We start from the raw sequence: 25,718 nt of genomic DNA, 5'->3' as shown, positions 1-25,718 counted from the left end.
TCGGTTTTCAGGCCCGTTTCGACGTTCGATTCGCGAAACCCTCATCATTTCGAACATTTTGAACCGAACAAATCTTTGTTTCGGTGTCTTTTTCTCAATTTCCGCCACTCGGGGTTTGTTTCCCTCGAGTTTTCCTTGATCCTCGTGCCTTTTCCACACTCTACCTTTTCTGGCCATTTTTCACCCTCTCGGGGTTGACTTTTGAGTTGACTTTTCGCATTCTTGCCCGGTTTTCACTCTTCCGGCCATTTTCACACCCTTCTCGGCATGGAGGATGGTATTCCACGAGGCGGGACTCCATCGGAGCAGGTGATGGACCCCGAGGCCGAGCTCTTGCCTCCCAGTGTCCGACCGTTCGACCCGGCGACCTACAGGCTGGTGATTCACGTGCTATCTCTTGATGGTCTTCGCTAGTTCAGGACTTTTGATAGGGGTGTGCCATGAGAGCTTCTTCTGTGTGAGCCAGAGTCATATCTGTCTTACGGCGCTTCTGAGGTACAGTCTTCCCTCTATTTTATTTTCCGCAATGTAGAACATAACCGCAATAGTTGATTCTGTTCTTTAACTGCTTAGCCCGGATACACCGATATATTTACACACTGTGATTCATCTGTGAGCACACTGATACCCGATATCTGTTTGAACCTGAAAAAGTGCGTGCACGCTGTGTTTTAACTAAACCAATTAGACACACTGACACATCATATGCTGTAGTTCACTTCGAGAATACAGGCACTCGATATCTGTTTGAATCTGAAAACGTGCACACACGCTGTATTTACGCTGAACCACTCAAACACATTGATACATCATATGCTGTAGTTCACTTCGAGCACACCGGCACTCAATATCTGTTTGAATTTGAAAACGTGCACACACGTTGTATTTGCATCAATTTTGACTGTTCTTCAAAGCTGTACATTTAATATTGCTTCGCAACTGTTTGCTTTTGAATACAGGGGGATTCCCATGACTTTCGGGGGGTATGGGAATGTTGCCGCCAGAGGATGGTATATGGAGCTACCGGACGCGGTCTGCCATATTGTTGATCAGGCCGGCTTCGGCACTTTCTGCAGGGGACTGTCGCGCCTTACTGCGAGCAGGCCTCTTTTTGCCGCTCTGGTGGAGAGGTGGTGGGACACTACCGATTCCTTCCACTTTTCCGCCACGAGAGACATGACGATAACTCCTTTCGACTTCTCGATGCTCACCGGCATCGGGGTAGGGGGTGATCCGATCCCCTTCGATATAGATATAGACGAGTGGGAAGCCGCTCAGATGTACTTTCTTGGCGACCTACCGCCTCTTGCCCGTCCAGGATTTGTCAGATATTCGTGGTTTGAGGACCACTTTAGGATTCAGCCAGCCTTAGTTGAGGAGGCGTCGATGGCTCAGGAGGAGGCGGAGCTGTATGCACGCGGCTTCCTTATGTTCTTACTGGGGACGACCCTCTTCGCCGACCGGGCGAACACTGTGCCCCTCTGTCTACTGAGCGCTTTAGTGGACGTCACGCGGATCCACCGCTATGACTGGGGTGGCACAGGCTTGGCCACACTGTACGGCTACATGAGTTCATCCTCTCGCCTCAGCGGACAGTTGCTCGGAGGCTACTAGCGGGCTTGGGAGGTACATCCTCTTTCTCTGTTTTACATTTCTGCTCTACATTATCTGTATCCTGTACACTGCACATACTACGGTCTGCCTCACGCTGACTGTATATTGCACACACGGCACACATATAATTTGCTTTACACTGACTGTATACTGCACAATACTTCACACACTGCACAATCTGATGCCAACTGACTATACACCGCACATACTGCAAACATGCAATCTGCTTTACATTGACTGTATACTGCACACACTGTACACTCTACACAATACACGGTTCTGCAATTTTTATTTTATCCTGCATTCTGCTTCATCTGCATTCTGCTTTATCTGATAAGCATACTGATACCTGCTCTATTGCACTCTGTAGTTGTGGGTGTATGCCTACTTCCCGAGGCTTGCCCCAGTGCTAGATGAGGAGACCCCCCTCGGCATTCCATTCTCTCGACGCTTCGATGTGAGATACGTGCGGAGACCACGGGAGTCATTCATATTCTTTCGTCGCTACTTCGATACCATTACCACCGCAGAGGTATTTTAGAATTTGCAGTTCATTTAAGCTTTGCTTTACATTATTCTTTCGATAACAGTAGATAACAAACTGCATATCATTTACAGATCACCTGGCAGCCTTGGGCTCCATTGCCAGCCGCAGTTTGGGAGCGGTATGCTGGTGATGAGGAGACTGCCTAATTCAGGATTTTGCTGGAGGGCCCGGTCTGTCGGGCTTGGTACCTGGGCGAGCGCTTCCTGCGCCAGACCTTAGGTTTATTAGAGCAGATAGCCCCGGGTCCACCTCCTATCGACATGAGGTAGACAGAGAGATACCCCCCACATGAGATGGCCGATTACACGATCGGATGGGAGGCGAAGGGCTTTAGAGACGAGGGCGACTATGCAGAGTACGTCCAGACCTACATCATGCGGCCTCTGAGCAATGGCCGTCGAGCTGAGAGAGAGGGGCCTGCGGCGCCAGCAGCTAGAACGGGAGCGAGAGCAAGGGCAGGAGCACTTAGGATGGTTCGGACCCGTGGCAGGAGTGGGCCTCGGAGAGGGCGGATAGCTGGATGGTCGGCGTTGCCCACGATGATGACATATAGAGGGCAGAGTGGGGAAACTTATCAGATCGCCATCGCTCCCCCTCCGGCTGATCACAAGCTGGTCGGTTTCTACGACTTGCCCCTGGTACGTATTATTGCATTTTGTATTTTACATCGTCATTTCATTTCATTTCGTTTGATATTCCGCAGAATACTGATGCACACTTTTGCAGGCTTCCTCTGAGTATACTCGCCAGTCCTTGGAGTTGAACGCCTCCATGATGGGGATGCTACAGCGGAGTTTCGACCTGCTGGCCATTTTCAATATCCCGGTAAGTCTTTTCGACCATCATCTCAAACTTTACACAATCTGATGCACCGCACCATCAACATAATACTTGATATACGGCCCTCACGGCATTCGATACAGTGTAACCCACAGACTGTTCACAGCATTAGTCACGACATTCATACACTGCACTCAGTCACTGCATCCTGTATTCATACACTGCTCACAGTATTCATACACTCATATACTGTACTCACACACTGCATTCTGTACTGATACACTGCTCACAGTATTCATACACTGTATTCACACACTGTATTCTATATTTATACTCTGTACTTATACACTACATTTTGTACTGATACACTGCTCACAGCATTCATACTCTACTTTTGCGTAGCATACTGATGCGTTTGCTATTTGTGCTTTTCAGCCTCCATTCCAGATTCCTACTGCAGGAGGTGCTCCAGCAGGACCTTCTGTTCCAGCTCGAGGAGGAGGACGAGGTGGCACAGTATTCCCCCGTACCAAAGTGGGGCGCACTCATGTTGGGAGTAGCTCTCGAGCACCGATCCCAAATGATGACGAGTCTGAGGCAGAGATGGAGGCGGAGGCATCTGAGGAGGAGACCGGAGATGACTCGGACTCGGGCTCAGACTATGGAGGTGGCGATGACGCTCCTGGACCTTCATCCAGGAAGAGGACGAGGACAGACTCTCAGGCCTGAGATGATCGATGCTGATCTAGATTTTGCTGCTTTTCTTCTTTTTGTTTTACTTTTTCTTTTTACTGGTAGCTTGAGTACCTTGTACTGCCGCAGGCAGGTTTTATTTTCTTCGAAACTTTGTACTTGAAAAGATGATGAAATGAAACAAACTTTTTGCCTGAAAAAGTGGTACATTTGTGTATTTCATACATCGCATCGCATCGCATCATATTACATAACAATGTAAATGAGATTGATCTTTTGTCTGAAAATCAAACACTTGTATTGTAATAACCAGGTAGTGAACCAACTAATGACAAAACAACTTATACGACTTACTGCTCATTCTGAACACACAACCCATAACACGGTGCTTGGTTTACTCTGCATACAGCCTATACACACAGTTCATACAACGCACTGCTTATTCTAAACACACAGCCCATTCTGAAAATTGTTCATCCTGAACTCATAGCCCACAGCAGCATATTGCTCATTCTAAATACACAGTTCATTCTAAACTGTGCAGAAGTTGAAACACACTTAGATGCTCCAAAATTTCTTGCTTCGCAATCCGGAACCCAAAAGCTTCAGATATGTCCAGGTTTTTCTGTTCACACTTATCGGGGGTGGACCCTGCAGTTTTATGAAGAATCAAATTATGGTTTGCACAAATGTGGGGAATGGCACAGCACTCTGAGCACAAAACGATTTGAGGAAAGGGTTTTCAACCGGGTATTGAGCCTACGACTGAACACAGCGAAAAGGACTCAACAGAGAAAACAAAAAGGCACTCAACCTAAACAAATCGAGTAACACTCGAGACGACTCAAGACAAGAATCGAGACAGTCAAAACAAAAGGCATGACACACAGACGTGTTGTAAAAGACAAGAGACCTCTTAGTTTGCGAGGAGCCAGTTTCTCCAGGTATTGTTTCCCACCCTCTTCTCATTTGTGATTCTCACATCACTCAGCCTTCAGGCTCGGTTTTTCTCTCAAAACCCCTTTTTGCTCACTTTTCTCTCGACTTACACCTCTCTATTCTTCACTCTCTCACTTGTCATCCCTCCCTAGATATGGTCGGTGAATAAACAAGAGGTTGTGGGTTCATGCCCAACACTGTTAGCTCACAGCTACTTCTTCTAACGACGTCTAGTCGATGCTCCGGGTGAGGGAATGGAGTATCTTAATCCATTCCGACTCGTGCTTCGCACTTGGCTTGATACCTCGTTGCTCGGAGGGTGAGAGAGCTTTCAGCCCCTTACAGACAGCTCCAGTTGTTCTCTTTCTAGCAAGTATGCTGGCGATGGGTAAAAGACAAGAAGCCTGACTCAACTGTGCCCCTAGTTCATCATTTTGACCATTTTTTGTTTTGGTTTTCTACTAAAACAAAAAATGAGAGTTAGATTAACACACTTGTTGGATTTTCTGATTTAAAATCATGCAAGTCAAGCTATGAGCACTGAAAATTTTCCTTTTTTGGGTCCAAGAAAATGGTCCGGTTTTGGAAAAGATGGAATAATTTTCGAGAAAAAAGTCAACCTCAGTAAAAAAAAATTCTCAAAAACTATTTTTGCAAACGGTCACTAGCACGGAACTTACTCTTGAGAAGCACAACCTCGGATCGGAGGCAATGGAAAATTGCCCCTTGTTCCAAAGGGCACAGCACGGCAACGGAAAGTTGCCCCTGGTTTGGATGGCGACTCATGGCAACGGAAAGTTGCCCCTTGTCTGGACAACGCCGCAGCATACTATAGTCAGTCCTCATTAGTGATGATCACAACCGAACTCTCGGATACAGAGAAGACGAAGATGGTCAAAACCAATATATGGACACAGTCACTTTGAAAGTGCGTGGGGCTAGACTTCAGGATGAAGTTGCCTATGTATCCCAAACATGGGAATCAAGCCTTACGTAGTTCCGGTTGTGTCACAACCGAACTATCGGATTCAGAAAAGGCAAGGATGATCAAAACCATTACATGGACACACTTGATTAGGAAGTGTTTGTGGCTAGACTTCAGGATGAAGTTGCCTACGTATCCCAAACATGGGAATCAAGCCTTACGTAGTTCCGGCTAAGGGACACTCAGGTATTAACCTCTCCTTTTACGCTCTAACTTTTGCCAAGGCCGCCCTTCTGGGTTTTCAACCTTGCGAGCTTTGTTTTTCTTCTCTTTTCAATTCTTTTTATTTTTTTTTTGTCTTTTCTTTTTCAAATCTTTTCATTCTCTTTTTTTTGCATTCTTTTTGTATTCTTTTCTTTTCTTTTTCTTGCTCTAACTTTTGCCTGGGTCGCCCTTCCGGGTTTTCGGCCCAGCGAGCCTCTCAAAGGGTAAAAGTGTAACAAGTCCATGCCAAATGGTTTTAGGATCTCGAAGCCATCCGTATCCGGGAGAGTGGCTGTTGTATTGATTTGCAGAAGGATCCATCTTCGGCTCTTCGAGTACATCGGACATTTTTGCCCCTAGTTCGAGGGGTGCTTTTGTTCTAGCTTCGTAAGCTTCTTTTGATGAGGTCTGATCTTCTTGATCTGACTTTCTTGGCCTCTTGTTTGAGGGCTGCTTCAAATTTGGCCACACGGGCCTCACATTGCGGTTTGGCCATTGAACTTTCTGAATGCACGTTCAAGGTTTGAAAGCAAAGGGGTTGAATCTTGAGGCTGAGAGCGATCCTAGGCTGTACAATCTCAAGAGCGATTCCACACAGGTCTTCACAAGACTACGCAAAACATTTTTTGAAAATTTTTAAGAAAGCGACTAATCGCTCGTGCTGAAGACAGTGCGGAACCAATCTGGATCAAGCCAGGGTCCTTCTCAGTACTCACGTTAACAAACATGATCTTAATCATTAAGGGCTTAGAATGCCTTTCTTTCTCTCAATTGATCAAAGTTTTGCAAATCCCAAGGAATTCCTTCCTCTTCGTTTTCATCACCACAATGTTAAAAAAGTTTTGAAAAACTTAGGTCAATGCAATGAATTCGAGGTGCAGTAGAGTAAGTGAGATGCTCCGCCGTTTCATTCAAATGCTCTGGCACAACTAGCTCAAAGTAGCAATAAGCACGGAAACATGATAGCCACAGTTGTTTCATTCAGATTTCCTGGTTGCAACTAGCTCCACAGCAGAGACGGACTCAAAAGAAAGCAAAAGGGTAATTACAAAACAAAACAGTGTTCAAGGCAACAACCCCGGAATCACCTGACATTCTATACAATGGGACTGACTCGACACAACAAGACAGACCCTTAAGCAAAAAGACTAACTCAAGACAAAGAGACAGACTCAAAACAAAAACAAAGAACTGACTTGACACCTAAGCCAGAAGTTACAAAACTGCATTCGCAAATGCTCCCAACAGTGCGTGCCAAATGCCACATCTGAAATACACCGAGCACCGCTCGTAGGTGGTCCAACCCCTGATCACATACTTGCAGTATCCTCGAAGTCCAACAACTCAGCGGTGACAGACTTTGCTGAGGTAGGTGGGAGGATGACCTCATTGTCGATCAAATCTTGTACTTCGTGCCGAAGGCGGAAACAACCGTCGGTGCTGTGACTAGTTTGCTGGTGGTACGCGCAGTACAAGGCAGCATCATGTGTGAGAGGGAGATTCTTCAGGAGAGGTCGAGGCTCAAGGGGTTTCAGATGCCCCTTTTTAGCCAAAGTTTGAAATGCCCTAGACAAAGGCATGTAGAGGGCATGAAAGACTCTGCGCCCTCGAGGCAGATACTTCGAAGTCTGAGGGTTCTTGCTAGACGCACTAGCGAAAGGGTCGGCAGGCACTGCCTTGGCTTTCTGATCTTTTCCCGGTGCAGGGTTGGGAGCGGAAGGAACTGTTCTGGCATGACAGGGCCTATCCCGATTTTCCGCCTAGCTTGAATTGCCTTCAGTTGGAGTGAGGAAAGCATCATCCACAGTCTTAGCCATGACGGCGAGTACTTGTTGCTTATTCATCCCCCCGGCTTTCAAAGCCTCGACTGCCCATAGCAGTTGTTCAACAGGATCAGCATCTGTTCCCACTTTGTTCTTACCTCTAGCCTCAGCCTGATCGAGGGTTTGGGTTGCTATATCAGAGCGAAACCCAGTCGTTGTTGGCACATCACGGTCATAGCTTAGGACAGCCTCAGGTTGGCTGAGCTCGATCGCAATTCGTCGCAATAGCGGGGGCTCCTGTGGTACAAAATTCCCAGCATACGATGTGGTTGGTGGCGAAGCTGACATTCCATAAGCGAGATCAGCTACAGACCTCTGAAGGTCGCCAATCATTCCCATCAACTCAAACGTGGTGGGTTCTCGAACTTGAAACATCTGGGGTTCCCAGATCGGGCGCGCAGCAGGTGACCTGGGTGGGTGTGATATCTCAACATTGGTATCACCCTGTAAGATGATCCTTTGATTTAGTGCGGCTTCCATGACCACAACTTCCTCTGAATTCTGTGACATCAGAAATTCGCTGAACTGAACGGAGGTGATGTGACTGGTGACTTGACTGATCAGATATCTACCTTGCCTCAGCGAAGGAGAACACCAAATCTCTAAACTCAAATCTCTGAACTGAAAGGGAAAACAAGCAGCATTTCAGCCCAAACAGACACAGGCGTAGCTGAATAACTGTACTCTACTACTGATCACTGTTCCCCAAAATCACTGCCCCAAAAAACTGAATTTGATACCTGCAGATATAACCGATTCCCCAAAACACTGATACTGATGCCCTCAGGTCTGGTACTAAACTTGCAAACTGATATGTGCGTTCCTGTAGAGATACACTCTGAAAGCACATAGCAAGTGAATGAGAACCAAAACACCCCTATGTTGGGGTAGGGTTTCCCTGTCCTATTTTGTCAGGAACTAGGGTTTCACTACGCACGCAGCGGTTTCAAACAACCTATAATCGGGTAGTAACCTGTCTTAGCTTGAAATGGCCACTATAGATTCCGAATATGCACTAGGTCGAATGGTCAAAAGGGTGCCCCGGTAACAACCGCGGTTTGTGTTCCCATCGTGGCAGAGCCCGTAACTGGTCAACCTTATGGCACGCAGCCTCAGGCTAACCGCTCAGGAATAGCAGATGGCAAACACGATGTCCTAAGCGCACCAATGCACATGCAATGCAAAGAAACACATAAGTGTAGTTAAAACAAGATATCACGAGTTCGAGTCAAGTTCTCTAAATCCCCAACAGAGTCGCCAGAAATTGTAGACATTCCCGAACGTCCCGGGAGGAATGAATCCCCGTTCTGTTCGTTTGTGGGTTTACTACAGTTCGGACTCAAATTGTCACGGTTCTTAATCTGATCTCACAATGTGCAATGTGAGATTGATAAATCACCAAAGAGTCCAAATCCGGCAAATCGTTTTGAGAAAACATATTTTTAGAAAGAAGTGCCAAACATGGACTGCTTTTCCAGATACAAAGTCGCCACCTAAATATTTTTTTATGGGGGAATTTAGGAAATCCTGACTCGTTTGCCTAAGGCCACGTGTCCGTCATCACCAAAGTTGCCTCGGCTCGGGAACTTGGGTACGATTGGGAAGGTCAGCTATGAGCACCCCCGCTCGCCCGATCCGAAGATCGGCCTCTACTAACCATGATATCTAGTTTTGAAAACATTATGTGTTCTTATTCCGATTAATTAGCTAATCTTACTATGTGATGCGCATAACACAAAAGTATAGACTAGATCACCCAATTTGGAACAGAGCATTGCATATCCGTTTATTCGGAAAATGGTTTGAAATTTGCTACTCGCAAGTAGGCTAAAATACGGATTTCAACGAGTTGTTCCAACTCAAGAAATCCAACCTTCACCCACAGGCATTCAGGCAGTAATATCACATAAGTACATAGCCACATGGTAAGCATGCTGTCATGTTAACATTCACACTCATGCGAGATGCTAAAGCATAAATACTTACAGCGTACTCCGAGCCAAAACAAAGAGCATGTTAGCAATCAAACGTATGATCCAAGTCCATGTTAAATGGCTAATGCATCACAGGCAAAATGCAATCTAGAATAGCCTCGGCTAATCCTAGGATAGCATGTGAAATACAACAAGTAACATGTATTCAAGTTAGATTTGAAATACTATGCAGTTAGCATGATGCGCCGAGCCCGGTGCATGCAATACTGATGAATGAATGCACGCATGCATAGCATAAGGTATGCTAAATTAAATATGCCCTAGTACTAACCATCAAAAGCAGGTAAGTAAAAGGGAGAAAGAAATGGGGGTTGGAAGACATGCACACACACACCCACACCCACACTTATTACACATTTGCCATCGTTCGAAGGGACCAAAAGAATAATACAAATTAATTAACCTAGAAGGTAATTAATTATTACAGACCACTTAACTAGTTAAGAAAATTAACTATGCCAAGAAAGCAATAAAACAGCCTCGGGAAGACGGTCCAATGCATGTGTGCTCAGGTTTGCTCGGAAATCCGTCACCATGCACAAGCTACCTCTGTTTACCCTGCTCTGCTCTTCTGAAAATTGCACAAGTCCCAAGGAACACTCTCTAAACACTATGGAGCATCACCGACCAAGGGGAAACATCTCCAACCATGGTAGAAGGGTCATCGACCAAATATTCAGCTCTCAACCATCCATAATTGGTCCATCGGCACTTTATGCAGTCGACCAGCCATATTTATCTGCAGAATCCTGTTTTGACAACAACAACGGGCAAACATGGCATGGCAATGCATTTCAAGCAAATGTTTGCACAAACACCCTCCTTCTCATGTTCATGACTAAAAGGAGGATGGTCCTCGACCCTCGGGCCACCAATCGCGCATTTCAATGCGTGATGGCCAAAAAGGCCAAGTTATGCATTTTGATGTCAAATGAAATGCAAACCAAATAAACACATAAGGCCCAACCTCTATCACTTGATCAAGAGACAAGGCATGCATGCTCAATGCAATGCAACCTAGACATGTGAGCTAAGTATGCAATCTTGATCATGAGAGCAAGTAATGTGTACTAAGCACACAACCTAAACAAACAAACATGCAACGCATGTAACAACATGTGCAAGCTAACAAGCATGCAATATGCAATGCGAACATGTAAACATGCAAGACACGTAACATGTTAAGCAACCAAGACAAAAGGAAGAAAACATGCTAAATGCAATCTGATTCAAGCATGCAATGCAACAACGCACAAGGCGAGCATGCAACAACATGCAAAGGAGGGACTTACACCAAGATGGACAGCTCTCTACTAGGTCGAAAACAGTGGCCAAATGCTAAGGAAATGAAGGCCAAAACACATACAAACATGCATACACACATGGCCCAACTCTTAAGCATAAAGAAGCAACTTTTAAGCACACTTAAAAGAGGACAAACATGGGCATATGGCAAGCATACTAAGCTCTGAATATCATGTTAAGGATGGTGCCAAACCAACTAAACATGACAAACAAGGCATGCAACTATGTCCAAAACCCAAGGTAAGCCAAGGGGCTTAAACCATAGCTATATGAAGCAAGTCCCAAAGGGCCATGGGGACTCAAAACCACTCCAAGGCAGATCAAAACAAGGTCAAAGGCACACCTAGATGGCATCTAAATGGCCTAAGTCTAAAGGCATGCAAAAGGGTTCAAACATGGAGCATAAGATACCAACCTCTTGAAGCATTAAAGGAGCATCAAATGCAAGCATACAAGCATACCACAAGGACTGAAATGATGTTATAAGTGGTGCCAAACCACTGAAACAAGCCAAGTAATGCATGCTCAACACTCACACACCCAAAGCTAACAAGCCAAAATGCAAGGTGGCTATGCAAAGCATCTCATGGATGGCCAAAACAACTCCAAACAGACCTTAAGCCTACTAAGACTTACATAAAAGCTTCACAAAGCTAGACCAAAAACATGCTAGAAACAAGGCTCAAAGCACAAGGCATGTTAAGGCAATTCATGGCATTACAAGACAAGTATGCAAAGCAAGCATGGTGTGTCTAAACCAACTTAAAACAATGCTATATCATGGTAAAATAAGCACAAATACTAGCTAAGACATGGCCAACATGAACTCAACAATGGTGTTCACACATGAGGCTAAAATGACAACTTTTGAAGACAACAAGGAGAGGTGATGGCCCTCTCCTTCTTAGGACCTTAAAGCACCATCCCCACCACTGAAATCCAAAGTGAGGAGGCCCAAACATGGTGGTCTTGGAGCTCACCAAAATAGCACAAAATGGGGGCCAAACAAGGCCTGAGAGGGGTCAAACAACCCCAAACACCAAAGCAACCTTAAACAACTATTTTAAGCACTTAAAATCAGAACTTTTATATGTTATAAGTTAAGCTTAAAAACAGATGCAAGGATGGCTAAAAGCTTAAGAAAAATGAGGAATAAATGGGTAAAGTTCTTACCCATGAAGACCTTCTTCACAAGGACCACTTCAGCCCCTTCTCCAAGCTTAAATCAACTCAAGAACTCTGAAAATCACTCCTTAGTACCTCAGTAGCCAAAGGAAAGTGTAACTCTAGGTGTTTGTGTGCAAAACTATAAACAAAACACCTTAATACACACACAATATGGAAGAGAGGTAGATATAGAGATAGAATAGATACAACTATGCTAACCCTAATCCAGAGCTCTGGAACTCAACCCTCTAACCCCTGAGGAGGGAGGAGAAGGCCTCTCTTTATAGAGATTCACTCTTGCAAAGCTTACAAAACAAGCTAAGCAAGAGTGAAATCCCTCCATACACGTGTATGGAGGGGGTGCAAAGTGGGTGCCAGCTAGCACAGCTGGCACAAAATATCTGCCAAAAGCAGATGCACAGTGGTCGGTCAGCCAAAAATGCCAAATTGACCAAATAAATGGTCGACCGACCAAACAGAGTGTCGACCGACCAAACATTTGGCCGATGGCAACAAGACAATGGCCGGTGGCCTCAAGCCATGGCTGGTGAGGTGTGGGGATGGCCAACAAGCCATTCCCTACTCCCCAGAAGCAAAACACAAGTGTTTGGTGCAAAACCAAACACAAAATAGGCAAGTCAAGAGGTCTTGAGGCAAGGCGCATAGCCGAGACCTCCGAGAACTCAAGACGAACATGAACATGGATGATCACCGAGTGTTCAAACGGTGACGTCCAAGTCTTGAGGACGGTCAAAAATGGGGTGTCTACACTAGGGTTTCACTACACACACAGCGGTTTCAAACAGCCTACATTCGGGTAAACAACCTGTCCTAGTTTGGAATAGTCACTATGGATTCCGACATGCACTAGGTCGAATGGTCAAAAGGGTGCCCCGGTAAAAATCGAGGTTTGTGTTCTCGTCGTGGCAGAGCCCACAACTGGTCAGCCTTATGGCACGCTTCTCGAAGTGAGCCTCCAGCAAACCGTTTAGGAATGGCATACGGCAAACACAGCGTCTTAGGCGCACCAATGCAAATGCAATGCAAAGAAACACATAGGTATAGTCAAAACAAGACATCATGAGTTCGAGTCAAGTTCTCTAAGTCCCCAGCAGAGTCGCCAGAAACTGTAGACGCGCCCCGACGGTCTCATGCTACAGTTTGGACTCAAATGTCACGATTCTGAATCTAGCCTCGCAAAGTGCAATGCAAGGCCGATAAATCACCAAAGAGTCCAAATCTAGCAAATCGTTTTGGAAAACTGATTTTTGAGAAAGAAGTGCCAAACATGGACTGCTTTGCCAGATACAGAGTCGCCACCTAAATATTTTATTTTGGGGGGAATTTAGGAAACCCTGACTCGTGCCTAAGGCCACGTGTCCGTCATCACCATAGTTGCCTCGGCTCGGGAACTTGGGTACGATTGGGGAAGGTTATCTATGAGCACCCCCGCTCACCCGATCAAAGATCGGCCTGTACTAAACATGATATCTCATTTTTGAAAACACATGTGTTCTTATTCTGATTAATTAGCTAATCTTACTATGTGATGCGCACAACACACAAGTATAGACTAGATCGCCTAATTTGGAACAAAACATTGCATATTCGTTTATTTGAAAACGGTTTGAAATTTGCTACTCGCAAGTAGGCTAAATCACGGATTTCAATAAATTATTCCAATTCAGGTAATCCAACCTTCACCCACAGGCATTCAGGCAGTCATATCACATAAGCAATTAGCCTCATGGCAAGCATGTTGTTATGTTAACACTCACACACATGCAGGATGCTAAAGCATAAACACTTACAGTGTACTCCGAGCCAAAATAAAGAACTAGTTAGTAATCAATGCATGATCCTAGTTCATGTTAAGATGGCTAATGCGACACATGCAAAATGCAACTAGAAATAGGCTTGGCTATTCTAAGATGGCATATGAGATGCGATAATTGATACATGTATTCAACTTGGAATTGAAATACGATGCAGTTAGTATGATGCGCCGAGCTCGGTGCATGCAATACGAATGAATGATGCAAACATGCATAGCATAAGGATGCTAATTGAAAATGACCTAGAACTAACCATCGTAAGCGGTTAAGTAAAATGGAGAAAGAAATGGGGTTGGAAGACATGCACACACACACACACACTTATTACAAAATTCACCCTCTCGACGGAGGGTCCGAATGAATAATACATGCCAACTAATTAGCTAATTAACAAGCTAATTAATTATTACACAACTGAATTGAATAACTGGCTAAAACTAATTATTACAAAACTTAATTAATTAACTAACTACGAAACCAAATGCTAACTAACAAGTAAGCAATTAAAACAATGCTGCCTCGGCAAGTTGAAGAAGGTGAACATGCATGCTCGGTTCCCGTCTCGATAAGCTCTCCGGTTGCTCTTTAGAGGCTCTGTCTGCAGGGCGTCCTCAAGGAATTCCTGCTAAACCTTACCAAAACCAGTCTGGGGAATGCATCAGTGGCCTGCCGACCACAGGGAGATGTTGCTGACCACCTGCCAGCCAAAGATGGTACACTGTCGGCCAAGGATGAGAAGGTGCCGGCCATCTGTAGGGCACTGCCGACCACTGATGTGGAGGTGCCGGCCATGTGTAGGGCACTGCCGGCCACTGATGTGCTGTGACACCAAACTACAGCAGAGCACAAAATAGAGAAAATGGAGGGTCTCCCAAGGGTATGTACGTACTATGCCACCCCATATCACCTCAAAACATCAAAAGGAAGGCATAGTTGGATCCACGACCATCAATCACGCATCCCGATGCATGATGGCCAAAAATCCAACTTGTTCAAATCAATGTGAAATGAATGCACAAATGAACACATAAGTGCCTAAAACTCTATCATGGATAATCAAGAGCGTCGGCGACCGAGAATTGAGACACGTCTCATCACGTCCCTCGTTTCTCGTGCTCGGATTAACACTTAATCCAAACAACAATGCAATGCAAGGATGGCATACACAATACTAACTTGAACATGCAATCATGCAATATGACTTAAGCATGCAAAATGCAGTGTAATAAACATGCACAACATGTAATGGAACTAGCATGCGACAACATGCAAAGGTCGAGCAAGCATAGAACAACATGCAAGACAAGCATGCAAAATGTAATGGCTCATCAAAGAGGCCTAAGTGCACAACTCTCTAGAGTGCTTAAGGAGTAACAAATGTACAAGTGTAACAACACTAAGTGCACTGAAATTAAGTAAGAAATGATGTCAAATCCTTCAAACGACACAAGTATGGCATGCCAGGGTCCTAAGGCATGAAAGCTAGCAAAGAGTACCACAAAGGGAGGGCATGCAATACATGGCACAAGTGCATGAATTAAGCACGGACATAGCTTAATTAGATCTAAACAAAGACTTAAACATGCTGAGATGAAGGCTCAAATACCTAGGCACGCAAGCATACATGCTAAGCCATAAACTAGACAATAATGCACAACACTCAAAGACACTTAAAGCATGAATGAAGTGGGAATATGACAATGCTATATGCTCTGAAATGAAGCATTAAATGATGCCAAATCATCTAAATAGCTTAAACATAGCATGCATGAAGCATCAAAACACAAAGCTAGCGAGGCCAATTGCACTACAACTATACAAAGCATGAAGGATATGGCAAAGGAAGCCCAAAATAGTCCTAAAACATGTTAAAGTGATACTAAAACTTGCATGGAAGTAAGCCAAAACAAGCTAGCATGGTGAGCATGAGGCATGATGCATACAAGGCAAATAAGGTGGATTACACTACACTTATTAAGACCAAGCATGGGCTGACTCAACCAACAAAAATCAGAGTTATATCATGGCATAATAACCCCAAAAACCCACTGAGATGGTAACCTAAGGACCTAAGCATAGAGGCATGCACAATAATCCATTCATGAGACATAAAACACAAATTCTCCAAGGCATCGAAAGCATGTCAAATGCAGGTGTATGACCACATTTCATGGTTTGAAATAACATTCAAAGTGATGGCAAAGCATGGAAACATCACATGCATGGCATGGTAAGGGCCTCAAAACCCAAGGCTAGCCAAAGCATTTACACTATAGCTATACAAAACATGAGTGATATGACCATGGCAGCCCAAAACAATCCTAAAATAGCCCAAAATAAGAATAAAATCATGCTGGAGCAAAGCCAAAACATGCTAGAATGATGAGTCAACATCATGCACAAAAAGCTAGTAAGCAAGATTTGTTCTACAAGTATATGGAGCATGCAAAAGATAACCAAACCCACTTCAGACAGAGTTATGTCATGGCAAAACATCACCAAAAACATGCTGAAATGGACTCAACATAAGCTAGGCAAACATGCTACTTTGATGAGCCACAAATGGGATTACACTACACATACAAGAAGCATGCAAAATATGACCAAACCAGCCACGGACAGAGTCAAGGAAGGTCCTAAAAGTCACAAAAAAAGTGCCTAAACTAGGCCTCAAGAGTAAAAGGATACATGCTCCTTTGATAGGCCAATAATACAAGCAAACAAAACAAGAAGAGAGGGGGCCACCCCCTCTGATTTGAGTCCTCAAAACCATATGCCTACCACTGAAAATACACTGGATTTCAGTGGCTAAAAGGCCAAACAAAACCTAGCTCAAAGGCCTTAAAGCATGGCTCAAAAGAAGGCCAAACAAAGCATACAAGAGGGTTGTACAGCCCTAACACCAAAAAGACCTTAAACAAACTTCAAAACCACTTAAATACAGAACTTTTTTCAGTTGAAAGAAAGGCCTAAAACAATATGCAACGACGGCCAAACTGAGGTACAAATAAATGCTAAAAAGGGGAAGAAACTCACCCTTGAAGACCAACTTCGAAACCTGCAATCTCAGGGGCCAAAAACCAAGTTTCAGAGCTCAAGTAACCCCCTCAAGAACCTCAGCTCAAACATGGTTGTGTATCTCTATGTGTTGTAGTGCAAAAGTGCAAGAAAAATGGACTTTAGAGCACTATTCTATGCAATATAAAGAGAGAGTGTGAGAAATATATATAGAGAGAGATATAACTCCTTCAAAACTTTCTTCAACCTCTGATATAGAAGAAGGCTCCTTCCTTATATAGAAGAATACAAGAAGAAGCTTGTTAAACAAGCTTGGTAAGAGCTTCATCCCTCCATACACGTGTATGGAGGGGAGAGGAGTGAAAACTAGCTGGCTCAAAAGATTTGGCGTGAAACCTGCTGAGACAGGGGGTCTGCCGGCCATCAGTGGTGGCCGACAGTGGCTCATTGATGGCCGGCAGGCATCATCAATGGTCGACAGTGGCAAAGGCATGGCTAGCAGGGCCAAAAAGGGGCCGCCAGTGCCTTCCACAAAGCATGCAGAAAGGGCCAATACAAGGTCCAAAAATGAGGCGGGAAGGATACAGGGTTTGGAAAGTTCAAACCTGTGACGTTCCATCGTGAAAGTCGAGTACTCGGCGAGTAATCGAACTAGTTGTTGGGTGTACCTGCAAGCACAACCAAGTCTTGAGGACGGTCAAAAATGGGGTGTCTACAAGTAGCCTTGTGCCATTGCACAAACCAGAAGAAGGGTCAAGATTCCTCAAAAGCATAATTGGGGCTCCAACTCTCAAATGCAATGCATGTAGGGACATTCCTCCTAGTGAAATGGAATTTAAAAACTCTTGTTGGTACAAATTTTGGGTATCATTTTCAACTTTATCAAATGAGTGGTACACTCTTGATTGTCCCGGAAATCTCTGAATGATTTTCTCATTGAGCTTGTCGACATCTTCATTGTGAGGGGTTATTATGCCCCTACTAACCATATACTCGGCGTCAAAAGAATGGTTTATGATATCAGGATAAATTTCTTCTAATAGTTGAATTATTGATTCTTCGTCATTCCATGGTATTGCCATCGTTGTTGGTACTTTGATCATTTCATCTATAATGGTAAGTTGTACACCATCTGCAACAGATAAAAGAAATTCACCAAACTATTGGTCATTTATAGAGCGCATGTTTTGCTTTAAACAAAGTATTTAAATGTGACTCCAAAGAGGTGATTTGACTATCGATGCAGCAATAGTTTCAGCTTTTGTACCTTAAGGAACAACTGGAAGTACTTGTTGAAAATCACCCCCAAAAACCATAATTTTGCCACCAAATGGATAATCAACACTAGTGATGTCTATGAATGTTCGATTCAAAGCTTCAAATGCATAACGATTTGTCATTGTAGCTTCATCCCAAATGATGACTGTTGCACGTCTAATCAATTCTGCCAAATTTGATTGTTTAGCAATGGAACACACGGACGAAGCCTCTGGATTTAATGGGATCTTGAATCTTGAATGGGTTGTCCTTCCACCAGGTAAAAGTGTAACTACAATTCCAGAAGTTTCTGTTGCAATGGCAATTTCGACCTTGACTTCTCACTGAGGCCAACAGTGCACCATATAAATATGTCTTTCCAGTTCCTCTTGGGCCATCCACAAAGAAGATTGCACCAGTATTGCATTCCACAGCCTCAATGATTGAATTAAATGCTAAGTGTTGATCACTATTTAACGTGGCAATAGAATTTAAGTCTTCTCGAGGAGTTACAATGGAAAACTCATCGTGTATTACCTTTGGAACTGTTGAATTATCATCCAAATTCATTGTCATCTCAGGCAAATCGTATTCTGATCTGTTCTTATTATGCTGTAGCAGGAGACAGTTTATATCTTGCAGAGTTTTGTTAAGGATATACATATTATTCATATTGTTTGAAGATATGTAATCTTTAATCAAGTAAGAATAAATTTCATCCCACAAACTTCGCACCCTTGTTGGCACACAGTAAACCAAAATTGTAACGAACAATCTCCTTAAAGCTAATGGCATGTGCATGGTTGCAGCTTCTAACAAACATTGTCATATGCTATCATCATACTCTAAGAAACCATGATGTTCAGCTGCTTGTTTAAAAGTTGGGTATGCAATTCCAGTAACCATTAACAAATGATCGAATGATTTTGGTCCTCGAATATGATTGAGTAAAATTCTTAAGTAAAATCTCTCCCCTTCTGATGGCAAAACTGTGTAAATTCTACCAATTACTCTTTGACGGCTCAATCTCAATTGCCAAATCTTTGCGCTATTGCACCATTTATAGTGTTGCGGTATCTCTCGATATAAGTACCGATCTGCAGTTTCATCATCAACATTTAATTGAAAGAATTGGGTAAGCATTGTTCTGGAATAATACTCATCGCCTAAAACATTTGTGATGTCTTGGAATGTATAAAACCTCACTTGCTGCTTATTTGGTAAGTGTATTTGGAGGCGTTCTACGCTAGGAGTCATTTTGGTCATTAGGAATTTGAATATTTTCCACAATGCTTCTAGAGCACAAACCCATTTTCCATCTATGAACTATTGTACTTCATCATAATTAGGACCTTGATGAACTTCTAGTGCAACACGGTCAGGCCCTTTATAAACATATTTATATAAATACTTCACACTTGTAACACTACTACAAATTTCAAGATTGATATGACAATCATATTTCAAGAGCAACCATGAGTTGTATGTAATGACCCAACTATTGTCCACCAAGACACTTGGATTACTCTCTAAAGGAACTGACTCCCCTTTTCTTCTTCGATAATCAGGATATGAATCATTTCCAAGTGTAGTAATTGGAGAAAATGGCTTTGGGAAACGTCTTTTGCACCGACCATTTGTCTTACACGGGGACCGTTCATTGTACATTCCACATGGGCCATGTATCATGTGTTCGAGAATTGCACTGTATAATCTAGGCTCTAATCTCTTGTTTGAAATTTCAGCTCTAACAATGTTATCATAATCATCAGGAGTGCGTAACTTATCATTTTCATCCAAAATAATGACCATGTGGGCAAGTGGTAAACCTCTTTTTTGGTACTCAATAACATATGCATATGCTAGAACCTTCCCGAGTACATTTTTTGTAAGAATGTCGGTCTTCATCTCATCAAATTTTGAATGAAATATTCTTGTTAGCAAATCAAGACGATCATGTGGTGACTGTCCAGGTAGCAACTCAGCTTTAATTTCAAGCCAATTTGGATTGTAGGTCATTGTAAAGAAAATATCAGGTTTTCCATACTTTTGGACCAGGGCCATTACATCTTGATATCGCTAATACATGTCTCGTGGGCTACCAACAAATGACGATGGCAATATTGTTCTACGACCCACATTACCTAAACAAATATTTCACAAAAGAAGAAAAAAATTGTATGTATGAATATAAACAAACATGGGTACATGTAATTGTAATATCGTACGTGACAATTTGTACCTCCATAATTTTCACCAACATGTACTGCATCTAGAAGACCTTGATAAAAATCTGCTCGAATGTGATTCTGATGAGTACGTATTTATCTTAATTTGTTGGACTCAATCTTCATGTAATTATTTACGACATACTGTTGTAAAAGACGACCTCCTCGAAGAAAAAGAGATTGATCACCAGGGCGAATATGAATTGGTAGTATCTGAATACTTATAAGTAATTAAAAGTAAAGATTTCCTTTGAAATAATTATAGATTAAACAACTTCGACGAAGTAATTTTTTCATATTATGTGTACGTCGTACCTGTAGCATATAAGAATAGAAATCACAGCATGTTACTTTTCTGCCATCATTACTTTTGCTATTTGCATCTCATCCATATGAACCATAGGGTAACAACAGAGGATATTGTAATGGATCATAATATCCGACAATATCAAGAATATTTAGGAGGTGACCACTGGTTGATTGGACAATGATATCTCTTGGTCTTAAATTTCCAGCTTCTTTGCCACAAACTAAAACTGCAGCAACTTCAGGAGCAGTCGGAAGGTAGTATTGGGACCTATTATGTGGTTGCTCTTTGATCTAAAGTTTGCATTCATGTATATCTGGACGCTGAGCTAACTGGCAAAATGTGTGTACAAATGGATTTTGAGCATTTAAAATATTCTTTATCTTGTCAAGCAAAACCAAGTGCAATACTTCATTTTCAGACATTCGATTCTCATTCTTGTAGTCAGTGTCATAAACATACAGTTGCAAATATCTCGGTCCGTCGCTAAAATTTGGTAAGAGACTCCCAATCTTATGATATATGGATCCTTGTGCACGAAACATGTACACACCTCGAGTTCTTGTTGCTAAGTTTTCATCAACATGAACACCCATTGAAGTGAATGAGAAAACATGATTATAGAATCGAATATTTTATCTGAAATGATGACCCTCCACTGTTTGGTAAGAGAAAATATCAATCATCTCATTTGGAGTTGTTACTGGTGGCAAAACAATGGTTCCATTATTACAACACATGGTAGACGTTTCACGGTGGAACAATCTTGCATTGCAATGTCTACATGTAGTTGGAGCAGGAAACTGCATTCTTTGGAACCTTTCACTTTCATGAAAATTTCTTGCACAATTGTGATATCTATGGATAAATGATCGATTATCTAGAATATCTTCATCACTCAAAGAATCTTGATTGTGGTCGACATGAGGGATATTTCCTATGACAATACATGTATGATGTATAGGTTTATTATTAACACAATACTATTTATTTGAAAGTGTTTGAGTTGCATGTTCAATAATAATTGTAATTGTACTGGATATCATATTTGCATGGCCATTTGAACTTTGTGAGGATCATCTTGTCTGTTGCCACTTGTGCTTCCATGCTCATAAGTCGAATGAGTAGGTGCATATCGGGATAAGTTGATACGTGAGCGTAAAGTCATTCTACTTTCCCGACTAAAAACATTAGTCACAACTAAATCCCCTTCTTCGTGAATGGTTGGCAAAACTGTTGCTCTCGGCCTGCGCCATCCTGTTCTATTTCTTCTTGGGATTGCATCAAAAAAGTTTAACATGCATCCTAACAGTTAAAATTGTACATAATAAATTAAATGAATATTAATGTCAAATTTAGAAGTGTAAAAGCTTTTAAAAAAAAACGTTTATAAAATTTGAATACTTACTACTTGTTTGTGCATTTGTCATATTATGTGTTCAGATATTTGTCTTCTTTGTCGATAATTTGTTCATCGCCTTGCTAGTTGTTGTTCGCGCTGTTTAGTAGTCAAAGCAGCCCTCCTTTGTCTAGCGTAATTATGCAAACTTTCCCTTTGAATTTCTCTTTGATACACATTAGAATTCGCGCTTTGTTCACAAATGAACAATCTTCCCCTACGCTGAGTAAGACGACGTTGCTCCAATCTTGCTGAGCGTTGTTCAGTGCTCAAGTTTTGAAGGCGAAACTATTCGAGTTCTCTTTGTGGATGTTCAGTTTGAGCATTTGATTCCGAAGCTGAGTGTTGCCTCCTCTGTTGTAGATATAAACGACATCGTTCACGATTTTGTTGTTGTACATGTCTCAAATTTGATGTGTCGAGGTAATCATGATTCATTTTTTCTGAGATTGTTAGTAAACTAACACTTATGTAGATGAAATCCAGCAATTTTTAAAATGTGCCTACATTATATAAAATTATGTGAAAGACAATAATAATATATCCTAAGGTTTGTATTTTTAAGTTTTTTGAACTGTTTATTTTTAGTAATATTTGTTACGTAAATGAAATCTAGTTATTTTTAAAATGTGCCTACATTATATACTAGATACTAATTTCATATTTTTTTAGTTATTTATATGTAATTATGTGAAAGGCAGTAATAATATATTATGAGATTGTTAACTGTAATGTCACTCGTATACTCACAAAGCTTTATATCTTTATGTAAGTGTTTTCATATGTTTGTTTTTATATTTTTATAATGCATATTATTTTAAGTACTAATATCATTTTGTGGAGAATTAAATAAAATTACAAGTGAAAGAGATTACCTGGTAATGATGAGCCAAAGCGTGTATAACTTGAAATATAATTTAAAAACAAATTGAATATAATTTTTTCAAACATTCAATTAAATATAAAAAAAAATTAAAAATACTTACTATCAAACGTCACGTTCAACAATCTCTTCAAATTGTTTTGATGCAATTTTGGACATACATATATGACAACATTAAACTACAAAAAATAAGATGAAATTGACAAAAAATGAAGTACGTAACTTACCTTGTAACAATGTTGCACATATTTATGCAACTGAAAAAAAAATTATAATATTAAAATAATTGTAATTTTTCTTCAAGTATATTTGTAAGTTTTTTTTTCTAATTTTTTTTTAAGAACAATTCAAATAATGTTATGAGAAAGATCATGAAAAAAAAATATATATCTATTTTTAATTTTAATAAATTTTGGTGTCCTCTGTAGACGTCCCCGAACGCCCCGGGAGGGTGAGTCCCGTTCTGTTCGTTTTGGGCTCGCTTACAGTTCGGACTCTCGAATCGTCACGGCTCTTAATCTGAACCAAAGAGTCCAAATCTGGCAAATCGTTTTGAGAACACAGATTTTTCGAAAAGAAGTGCCAAACATGGACTGCTTTGCCAGATACAGAGTCGCCACCTAAATATTTTATTTTTGGAGAATTTAGGAAACCCTGACTCGTTTGCCTAAGGCCACGTGTCCGTCATTACCAAAGTTGCCTCGGCTCGGGAACTTGGGTACGATTAGGGAAGGTCAGCTATGAGCACCCCCGCTCGCCCGATCAAGGATCGGCCTCTACTAACCATGATATCTTGTTTTGAAAGCATTATGTGTTCTTATTCTGGTTATTAGCCTAGAATTACTATGTTTTGCACACAGCAAACAAGTATAGACCAAATCGCCTAAATTGGAACAAAACGTTTCATGTTTGTTTCGAAAATGGTTTGCTACTCGCAAGTAGGCTAAAATGCAGGCTTTGCCACCCTCAAGTGGGCTTTGGAAAAGATGGTTTTGCCACTATCCAGTGGGCTTAAAACTCACAGTTTTAGTGCATTATTCCAATTTAGGTAATTCAACCTCCATCCACAAGCACTCAAGCAGTTATATCACATAAGCAGCTAGCCTCATGGTAATTATGTTGTCATGTTAACATTCACACTCATGCGAGATGCTAAAGCATAAATGCTCACCTAGTACTCCGAGCCAAAACAGAAACTAGTTAGTAATCATATGCATGATCCTAGTTCATGTTAAGATGGCTAATGCAACACATGCAAGATGCAACTACAATAGGCTCCGCTATTCTAAGATGGCATATGATGATGCTACAACTAACACGTATTCAACTTAGAATTGAAATACAATCCAGTTAGTATGATGCGCCGAGCCCGGTGCATGCAAGACAAATATATGGATGCACGCATGCATAGCATAAGGTATGCTAATTTAAATATGCCCTAATACTAACCATTGAAAGCAGGTGAGTAAAAGGGAGAAAGAAGTGGGGGTTGGAAGACATGCACGCACGCACCCACACTTATTACAAATTCGCCCTCGCTCGGAGGGACCAAAAGAATAATACAAATCAATTAACCTACAAGCTAATTAAATATTACAGACCACTTAACTAGTTAAGCAAATTAACTAAGCTAAGAAAGCAGTAAATGCCTCAGGAAGAGGGTCCAATGCACGCGTGCTCGGGTTTGCACGGAAATCCATCGCCATGCACAAACTACCTCTGTTTACCCTGCTCTGCTCTTCTGAAAATTACACAACTCCCAAGGAGCACTCTATGGATGTTGGAGAGCATCACCGACCAAGTGGGATCATCACCGGCCATTTTGAAGTGGTCATCGACCATCCATTGAGCTCTCGGCCAAATATATTTGGTCGGTCGGCAGTATATATGGCCGGCCGACCAAAACTTCCTATAGAAACCTGTTTGACAGCAGCAGAGGGCAGACAAGGCATGGCAATGCATTTTCAAAGCAATGTTTGCACCACCACCCTCCTTATCATGTTCATGACTCAAAGGGGCATGGTATTCGATTCTTGGACCACCAATCGCGCATTTCAATGCGTGATGGCCCAAAGAGTCAAAGTGTGCAATTTCAATATGGAATGAAATGCACAAAACAAACAATGGGCCCCAACCTCCATCATAATCAATTCAAGAGGCAAGAGATGCATGCTTAATGTTATGCAACCTAGGCGTGGAAGCTAAGCATGCAATATGAGCATGTGAACAAGCAATGTAAACATGCAAGCATGCAAGTTATGCAAACTAACAAGCATGCAAAATGGATGAGCATGCAACGACATATGGAAATGGTCTTAAACCAAAGTGGGTAGCTCTCAAATAGGCCCAAATCAGTGGCCAACATGCTCAAGAATGGAAGCCAAAACACATACAAATAGGCATGCATGCAAGGTCCAACACTTAGGCTCATAGAGACAACTTTTGAGCACACTTAAAAGAGAAGCAACATGGGCATATGGCATGCAATGTAAGCTTTGAAAATCATTTTAATGATGGTGCCAAAACAAGCAAACAAGACAAGCATGGCATACAACAAATGATCTAAAGCCTAAGGCTCACCAAAGAAGCATTGAACTACACTTACTGCAACCACACATGGCATGAATTAAGTGACTAAAAACAGAGATGTGACATGCTAAAATGAGCCTCAAAACCCACCTAAATGGCATCTAAATGGCTTAAGTATGGAAGCATGCACAAAGGCCCGAACAAGGAACAT

At 42.1% G+C, this 25,718-nt stretch overlaps 2 protein-coding genes across 2 annotated transcripts; both read right to left on the bottom strand.

Moving 5' to 3' along the window:
- Positions 1 to 18,986: 18,986 nt before the first annotated feature.
- Positions 18,987 to 19,418, bottom strand: LOC145823829 (uncharacterized). The gene has a single exon (XM_082923355.1). It carries the CDS (start codon positions 19,416 to 19,418, stop codon positions 18,987 to 18,989), a length of 432 nt encoding a protein of 143 aa, XP_082779481.1.
- A 69-nt stretch (positions 19,419 to 19,487) lies between these two features.
- Positions 19,488 to 20,225, bottom strand: LOC114258129 (uncharacterized). The gene has a single exon (XM_028198000.2). It carries the CDS (start codon positions 20,223 to 20,225, stop codon positions 19,488 to 19,490), a length of 738 nt encoding a protein of 245 aa, XP_028053801.2.
- Between the last annotated feature and the right edge of the window lie 5,493 nt (positions 20,226 to 25,718).

This window comes from Camellia sinensis, chromosome 4 (assembly GCF_055761805.1).
Source record: "Camellia sinensis isolate YWXY chromosome 4, ASM5576180v1, whole genome shotgun sequence".
Taxonomy (NCBI): domain Eukaryota; kingdom Viridiplantae; phylum Streptophyta; class Magnoliopsida; order Ericales; family Theaceae; genus Camellia; species Camellia sinensis.
This window is presented reverse-complemented; position numbering and strand designations above follow the sequence as displayed.